Source organism: Amphiura filiformis, chromosome 20, assembly GCF_039555335.1.
Source record: "Amphiura filiformis chromosome 20, Afil_fr2py, whole genome shotgun sequence".
In the NCBI taxonomy this organism is placed as follows: domain Eukaryota; kingdom Metazoa; phylum Echinodermata; class Ophiuroidea; order Amphilepidida; family Amphiuridae; genus Amphiura; species Amphiura filiformis.
Window position 1 is genome coordinate 19848562 of NC_092647.1, and position 9130 is coordinate 19857691.

The 9130-nt window shown below is 36.8% G+C and overlaps 1 protein-coding gene across 1 annotated transcript; it reads right to left on the reverse strand.

Moving 5' to 3' along the window:
• Window positions 1–865: 865 nt before the first annotated feature.
• LOC140142190 (uncharacterized) lies at window positions 866–7259 on the reverse strand. Its single transcript, XM_072164157.1, has 8 exons — window positions 7124–7259; window positions 5705–5766; window positions 4200–5007; window positions 3707–4132; window positions 2834–2944; window positions 2167–2234; window positions 1686–1745; window positions 866–1458 (listed from the first exon to the last, which is right to left on the reverse strand). The coding sequence occupies exons 1-8, from the start codon at window positions 7195–7197 to the stop codon at window positions 866–868; spliced, it is 2202 nt and encodes a 733-aa protein (XP_072020258.1). The 5' UTR covers window positions 7198–7259.
• Window positions 7260–9130: the final 1871 nt, after the last annotated feature.

Sequence of the window (9130 nt, forward strand, 5' to 3'; positions counted from 1 at the left end):
TTACTAGAATTTGTGTCTGATTTGGCAGCAGCACCAAGATTCCATTAAAAAAAAGTGCAGTGATTTATATTGTGCTATGCACAGGCACAATGCCTAGACGTTGATCAACAAGCCTCAGCTTACAGGTTGTCGATGACCACTATGACCCAGTGTAACGTGCCCCGGTCGCCACCCTTGGGGGGGGGGGTTTGCCAAATTGACCAATTCAGCATCAATTCTGTGCCTCTCCAAGCAATGAATGTCTTTTTTTTTTTTTGTGCGCACATTTCAGCACAAAATTCAACAATTGGGGGGAGGCATTATGTATCCTTAGCCCTGGGCGCCACAACCCCTAGCTACGCCACTGCCCATGTGTAAGATATTCTCGGGTGGGTGGGGGAGGGTAGGGGCGCTACCAACCCTAGTTACGCCAGTGTCCATACACCCTCTGGTTACACCACTGCTATGGATCTGACCCAGTTGGTTCTATTCCTAATCTTCAGTAAACAGGGTGCCATAATAACTTGTATCAGGATAAACATTCAAAACATAATGTTGATTTTTCAATCCAAGAAACATGTTTACTCTTCTGATTTTGTTGACTTAAGTTTGACTTGAATCATGAATCAGAATCTTGATTCATTTCTAAAGATGTTTCGTGCTTGTCGGTGGATTGATTTGTAACCTCATCTGTGACTTCTTCTGTAACTTCATCTGTAACTTCATCTGTAACTTTTATAACTTCATCTGTAACTTCGTCTGTAACTTTGTCTGTAACTTCATCTGTAACTTCATCTGTAACTTCATCTGTAACTTTATCTGTAACTTCATCTGTAACGTCATCTGTAACTTTATCTGTAACTTCATCTGTAACTTCATTTGTAACTTATGTAAGTTCATCTGTAACTTCTTCTGTAACTTCATCTGTAACTTCATCTGTAACTTCATCTGTAACTTCATCTGTAACTTTTGTAAGTTCATCTGTAACTTCTTCTGTAACTTCATCTGTAACTTCATCTGTAACTTTATCTGTAACTTCATCTGTAACTTCATCTGTAACTTTTGTAAGTTCATTTGTAACTTCTTCTGTAACTTCATCTGTAACTTCATCTGTAACTTTATCTGTAACTTCATCTGTAACTTTATCTGTAACTCCATCTGTAACTTCATTTGTATCTCCGTCTGTAAGTTTATCTGTTACTTCATAGGTAACTTCATCTGTAACTTCTTCTATCACTGTCTCTGTAATTTCATGTGTAGACTCAGAGTTAGGTTCTCTTGTCTTTTCATTATCATCAGCATGATTAGAGTTTGTGTTGCTTTTGTCAGTTTTATCAGAATTTATGTTTTTTAAAGGTACACTTTCTGTTGTGCTTTTGTTAGTTTTAGCATTGTTTGTTTCAGTCAGTAGTATATTTTCTGATGTGTTAATGTTGCCATCAGAGTCTTGAATTGCATCTTCAGCATGATTGGGTAAATCTGGAAAATGAACAAAAACAAAGAAACTCCAATAATGCAAAATGATTCCCACCAATTTGATCACAAATATTGCTTTTTATGTTGATGTTGCAATTAAGTGTCAGATTAAAAAAGAAAATAATGAATATTATTGCATTTATTAATTTATGAAGATTGCAAATAATGTCAAATTGTATATGAATTGTGCCATCTATAAAGCTAAGGTCTATAGGTATAATTAGGCCTACCATTTGTATCAGATGTATGAGTCTTCTCATCAACAGCCGCATAGCCCGAATTGTCTGTACCTGAAACAAATGAGGTGAAAATTAAGATGGCATCTTTTATGCATCTGTTATTCCATTTTGCTTCACAAATACCACTTTATAATAAGTGTGTGCATGCAAGTACTGTCTTACCATTTACACAAACATGACAAATGAAGAGCTTTGTTGCAAAACCCCTTACATCAACTTGAGCAATTTTGATAACACATAAAAAAAATCACTGATATAAGGGGTTTTCAACAAAAGTGGGATGCTCATCCTACCCAAGCATCCCGCCAAAAAACGGCTTTTGTTGCGAACCCCGTGGTCTTTTTTTAATGTTTTTCTCAAAATTGCTGAAGTGGATGTAAGGGATTTGGCAATAAAGCTCTTCAAATATGTAAGGAAAAGGTGCAAAGTAGATTTGTTTTTGTCCTTCTATTTTCAGCTTTATAATTATTACCTGTGACAATAATGTCAATCCCTGTTTCTTTTTCCAAACCATTTGATTCCACCTCATCAGAAGCTTCACTAAAATAAAAACGAGATTATGGTATGGCATAAACTGTAATATATAACTGACACTAAATAAAATGTGATAATAATATAATAATCATCAGGTCCCATTTCATTTTACCTAATAACCAAGGGAAAAGCACAAAACTAAGTCCTGTAAACATTAGTCTATTTGGAAGTTAGCTGGTTAAGTTAATAATGTTTTTCATATACTTTGAAGAATTAATTTTGTTCTCTGTATGTGGGAAGGGAGGGGCCAGCCTTAACAAAACTAGTTACTTTTATAAAGCTTTATGGATAGGCCAGTCACATCAAACCTTTATAGCATGCCCTCAACAAAAAATGGAATATGGGTTCTTTTTTGAGCAAGGAGGTTAAAATCTCCATTTGGGATGGAGATTATCTTTTGAAGATGATCCATCCTAAAGGCAGCTCTCTAACTCAGACTTTCATGAGTATTTAATTGAGTTTCTCAATGGTTAATGCTTGCATATAGGATAATTTTTGAATAGGTAAAGGTTATGATGTCTTATACATGGTTGTCCTCCTTTCTCTATGTGTAAGGGAAGCTTTTTTAAAGACTAAAACAAGAAAAAACCCACAACCCTCAATACCTTTGTGCATATTCTTCTTTACGCCAGTATCCTCTGGCCAAGATAACCACAGCAATTAACAGTAGAAGTAAGAATGCCGCTGCTCCAAGACCTCCACCAATGGCTGCACCCCTACAGAATGGACAAGCAAAATATCAAGGTTTTTCAAAATCATTTCTTGAACACAGTAGCAATTTTCTATTGAATTGTATCATCTAAATTTGGCATTTTAATTTGTTGATTTGGAGCACTTTAAATCTCTTCATATTCTTTTCAACCTAAAGATTGATGTGGATTTAAAATAATATTTTTTTCACACAACTAACACCTTGTTTCTGACTTTTATATTTCAATTCCATATTTTATGTCGTATCAATTGTATTCAAAAGGCCACATGCAAAATGGCGATATAAGCATTTTCAAACATTTTGAGATATTAATACTCTGCATGCTAGCCATAGGCTTCAATATAAAAAGTCCAAGTTTTGACACATTTTATCAAAATATCAAGAGCTATCTTAAGAACCACTGAACCAATACTAGGCTTGTTTGTACTCATTTTAATGCATTTTTCATGCGGATTCCAAATATGGCCATTAAAATTTACAATTATGAAATTTATTAGAATTAATGAAAAAATTGAAACTTGTCGTCTGCAATCGACACCTGTGTGGAGAGAGTTATGGCCTGTTAGCATAGTTCCTGAAAAAAAGAACAAAGTCTATGGTTAGAGTAGTTAGCTGCTGTGAATTGGTCGAATTATATCCTGTGAATATAAATGACTTCTGGCTAAAATTGACTGGTTATATTTGTCAATATCTCATATTGAGAGAAATGGATATTTTGGTGTTTTGTTTTTGTTTTTTTGTTTTTACATTTGAACTCTTCACTTACTTATTACTTGCATTTTTGGCAGCGGTAGGCCCAATTGCCACAACTGCATTTGAAGTCATGTTTGCATCAGATGGTGCAGTGGGTTCACCTGGTCTAGTTTCTGCTGGGTCTCTGCTTTGAGTTAGTGAAGTTGGTTGCTTTGTAGTACCAATTTCTGTAGTTTGGGTTGTTGTATCATATGGTTCTGTAGTTGTTTTTGTAGTTCTTGAAAATTGTGTGGTAGTCATGGTAGTTGGCTGCTTTGTAGTAGATGGCTGTTTTGTGTACTGTTTTGAGGTAGTTGGCTGTTGTGTGGTAGTCTGTAGTTGTGTGGTCATTGGCAGTTGTGTGGTTGTTGGCTGTTGTGTGGTAGTTGGCAGTTGTGTGGTTGTTGGCTGTTGTGTGGTAGTTGGCTGTTGTGTGGTAGTTAGCTGTTGTGGTAGTTGGCTGTTGTGTGGAGTTGGCTGTTGTGTGGTAGTTGGCTGTTGTGTGGTAGTTTGCAGTTGTGTGGTACTTAGCTATTGTGTGGTAGTTGGCAGTTGTGTGGTAGTTGGCTGTTGTGTGCTTGTTGGCTGTTGTGTGGTAGTCGGTAGTTGTGTGGCAGTTGGCAGTTGTGTGGTTGTTGGCTGTTGTGTGGTAGTTGGTAGTTGTGTGGTAGTTGGCTGTTGTGTAGTAGTTGGCTGTTGTGTGGTAGTTGGCTGGCTTTTGTGTGGTAGTTGGCTGCTGTGTGGTAGTTGACTGTTGTGTGGTAGTTGGCTGTAGTGTAGTAGTTGGCTGTTGTGTAGTAGTTGGCTGTAGTTTAGTAGTTGGCTGTTGTGTGGTAGTTGGCTGTTGTGTGGTAGTTGGCTGTTGTGTGGTAGTTGGCTGTTGTGTGGTAGTTGGCTGTTGTGTGGTTGTTGGCAGTTGTGTGGTAGTTGGCAGTTGTGTGGTAGTGGGCTGATGTATGGTAGTTGGCTGTTGTGTGGTAGTTGCCAGTTTTGTGGTAGTTGTCAATTGTGTGGCTGTTGAAAATTGTGTGGTCATCAGTAGTTGTGTAGTAATTGGAACTTGCGTGGTAATCTGTGGAGTTGTAGAGGGTAATGAGCAAATACACTGTACCCCATAACAACAGGTGCCCCTTGTACTGGAACATCGATAAGATACACATGATCCAGAAACCCTCTGTACCGGGGCTGAACATATCATGCCACCATTCTCCATACAGCATGACCATACATTTTGACAGGTCTGAGTCCTAGTAGAGCAAGCAGGTAGATCATTTATCTGGTTTACTTCTGCTTCACATGTAGGGTTCCTAAAATTAGCCCCTGCATTAAAATCCCCTACAAAAAATGAAAGAATAGTGGAAGGGAAAGTAATTATGTAAAGATGCAAGGTAGGTTTTTACAGCTATCTTTTCTTTTAGACCATCCAACCTATTATAAGGTTAAAATTACGAATTGATCAAATTAAGTAAGCTTTATATTGTTCCAAAATCTATGTTTTTATCACAATTTTTGACGTAAAAGTGCAGTGATTTATACAGACACAACGCATAGACATTGAGCACACTTTACAGGTTGTCCGGCCCCATATCATTAATTCCATAAACCATTTACAACAACTAAGAGACTTTGCAGCTTAGGAGCGCATACCGTAGACATAGCTGTACCATATCAAATCAACATGCTGAACTGCAACGCGTAAAAAATAAAAACTCCTAAGGCAAAAAAAAAAAGGTTCGTCTCAAAGCTTGCGCGCGCTTGTAAAATCCCACGATTTGACAAAAAACAAATGCGGAAATTTTTTTTATTTAAAAAAAAAAAAAAAATTTTTTTCCAGAAAAAATCGGCGAAAATCAGACTTTTTTCTCAAAATACCATGAAAAAATGTCGGGAATAAAAATAAAAAAAAAAATCACATTTCGCATTTGTTTTTAAATTTCTCGTGAGCTCTGAGACAAACCTTTTTTTTTTGGCCTAATAGCTTACATTTGTAGCTGCATTATGGCTATCATATTTGATTTTTAAAAATTCTTACTTATCTCCAGCCTTTGAGTGTCACATGGAGGTCTTGTTTCGATCCTTGGGCAGTTGCACAAACTGAAATGAAATGATATTACCGTAGGAAATATATTGTTATTATATACATATAATTGATTATTATGAATGGAAACTTAACAACCAATGATGAGAAGAGATTTTAGGGGTCCAGATGGAACAAAAGTTTTAAGATGTACAACAACAACAAAAACCCAAACCTAGTTTCCTGCAAAAGGATCATAACCGGGGGGATCACTCACATAAATGATTTGTACGCATGCGTGACCAAAAAACAAGTAAAACGGGGTGTTTTTTTAGGCAAAGCAAATTACGCGCGTGACGCGTTTAGGGTCTAAAAAACAGTGATTTTCAAGAATAAGGGTAGTTTTCTGAAACTGGACAACTTGTTTAGGGTACCTTTTCAAATTTTTGATAAATTATGAGTCCAAAAAGGGTACATTTGTTGCATTTTCACCAGCCAAAAACTCATTAGGGGGTAAATTCTACACTAAATTATCTTATTAAGGGGCTAAATTGGCTGGTAGGGTAAAACTGTTTAGGGGTGTTTGAAAAAATTTGGTCACGCATGCGTACACTGTCATATTTGAGTGCCCCCGGATCATAACAGCTAGATTTGTGACTCTTAATTGTCAATAGCTCCATCGGAAACACAGATTTGCTCTTTTCCCTAGCCTCTTTTTAGACTAATATTTTATCTCCAAAAAGTGTCCCCCCCGCTTATATGGCTCTAGAAAGAGAGATCTTTTCACTCTGTACATGAAACTCAAAGAGTGGGCCCCATCCCTATCAAAGTTGAGGGCTCAATATCAAAACTAACTTTTTACTTCCATTAAAATTATGTAGCCAGAGGAATCAAACTTGACACTAGTTTTCTTTATATTTTATTTTTAAAGCATACTTTGTAGGATCTCAGTACTTTCATACTTATTGTGTATGGAGAAATGGACTATTCCAGTTGAAATCCATACACCCCCTATGGGAGACATGACCTTAATCTCTCACACAGGGGTGTAGATTCCAAATGGAGTCAACCATTCAGGTAAACCCCATTTGAAAATCACAATTTCTGTGTGAAAGATTAAGGTCATATCTGATAGGAGGTGTATGGATTTCAACTGGAATAGCCCAATAGAGGCCCTGCATATGACGTATCATCCCATAAATATGGCGGACTACTCAAATGCATTCAGCAAAAGCATGATTGCAATCTACCGTGACAGTTCGTCTCACACACATACCCCTGCACTATGATCAAATAGGTTGATGACAACATTTAATTGAATCGACTGCACTCCGCCATAACTACGGTGAAGGACACCGGTTCAAATCCTTTCTTTGGAGCCAATCGATAAAAGAATGCAGGGCCTCTATACATTGAATAAAATGCTATCCTTACCACTGCAGACTTTGCCAATATTGAGCACATACTGTTGATGCAGTCAGCAACAGCAACAGCAAGGTATTTATCATTGTGGTCTACGGTTAATAGTCAGTGTAGACTGCCAGTGAAATATATAAATTTGTTTGGTTTCTAAAAAATGAAAGCAAATAAGTAAATTGTAATGATTATGATATGGAAGTCACTTAAGGGGGTACTACACCCCTGCCCAATTTTGTGCCTATTTTTGCATTTTTTCAAAAATTATAGCGCATTGGGGACAAGTAAGATGTGTATATAACTGTATCTACTGCACTGGAAATTTTATTTCAGCACAGACAACAGTTGTGGAGTTACAGTCAAAAATGAGGGGAAACCAATCAATATTTGATCAATAAATTAATAACTACTTGCTTTGAGTTGCTGATTTTTCAGTACAGTTGTTGTAGTCCTTGCCCCTATAATATACATATCTTACTTGTCACCAATGTGCTATAATTTTTGAGAAAAATGCAAAACATGCACAAAATTGGCCAGGGATGTAGTACCCCCTTTTAAAGAAAAGTCTTATTGGCACATTTATAATATAAATTAATACCATTTGGTGTAAAATATGTCACCCTTATGTGGTAGTGACGTCAACACGTTGAGGTAGCTGTTTCGCATGCACATCTATGTGGTGTCTGTAAAGAGGCGTGGTCCGATTTCTCATGTTCTGTTTTCTATCTTAGATTGAGGCCTACGATTAAAACAATATGTGATGTGATCAAGCCAAATGAGTGGGATATCGGGAATATTGATTTTGAGATATAATTAATGATAGTATTCAACTTTCTTTGTATTTTATTGTTCTTTAATAGCAACACTGAAATAGCCATAACTCTGGAACCATAAGTCTATGATGGGGTTTGCACCGGGGTCACTCCATTGTGGCCTGTACACCATCCGCGATAATCAACTTTTGAAAAGCACCCTAAACAAGGATTTAACCCTTGGCTAAAACGACACCCTAAACAGGGATTTCATTCCTAACATCAAATTTCATACCCTAAATTTCATTTCCGCGTATTTAGAAATTGCAATTTTGCTACCCTTTTTTCTATTTTTTCATGTTTTTGACACCCTAAACGCGATACGCGGCGTATCGTGCCTACCCACAAAAATGACCCTTTTTACGCGCCATTATCGCGGATGGTGTACAGGCCACAATGGGAGTGACCCCCAGGGTTTGCAGCAAAATAAAGCTCTGAAAATGGCTTATGTAATGAGATTGAACACTGAATTTTGACTAGCAATTTGAAGCTGCACCCAAGGAAATACGCCCATCACTGCTGCATCAGGATGAAAACTGGTAAAGTCTAGCGCTATGACCAGTATGTGTCATGGTGGCCGAGCAGAATGGGCTTCGACTCATAATCAAAGCTTCGACTCATAATCGAAAGGTTATGGGTTCGATAGTAAATGGTGCTTTCCTTTATTTGGAATTCAGATGAATATCATCAAACAAGTCAATCATGCATTATGTTTTGATTATCAATGCTACTTTTGCATTAACATTTTGTTTCATTTTTAAATCTGTCAAAATCGGGGCTCCTCCAAGCAAGCAGGAGTCCAGGACATTTTTTGGTTTTTTTATTTTCGGGTAAATAGGTCCTCTCACAAATCAGTTGGAAAGTTTATTATATATTTCATTCTTTTCATGAATTTAGAATCTTTTTTATTTCTCAAAACATAATTTTCTAGGGGAGAACAAACTTTTTGTACAAGCCTGTTTAGTACAAGGACTTTTCAGAAAGGGGGATATTTTACTTTTAATTTCTTAAGGGATGGGGTATGAGCATTTGGACAGTATTTATTGTGGGACATTAGAGCACATCAGACATATCGAATTGCATTCTGAATACGAAGAATGTCCTTCTGATATCAAATAGTTTTGATTTTTGGAAATTCGCAATGTAATACACATTTTATGGCAAATGATTAAAATTGATATTTTTGAAATTTAACAGTACTTGAAGTAAACTT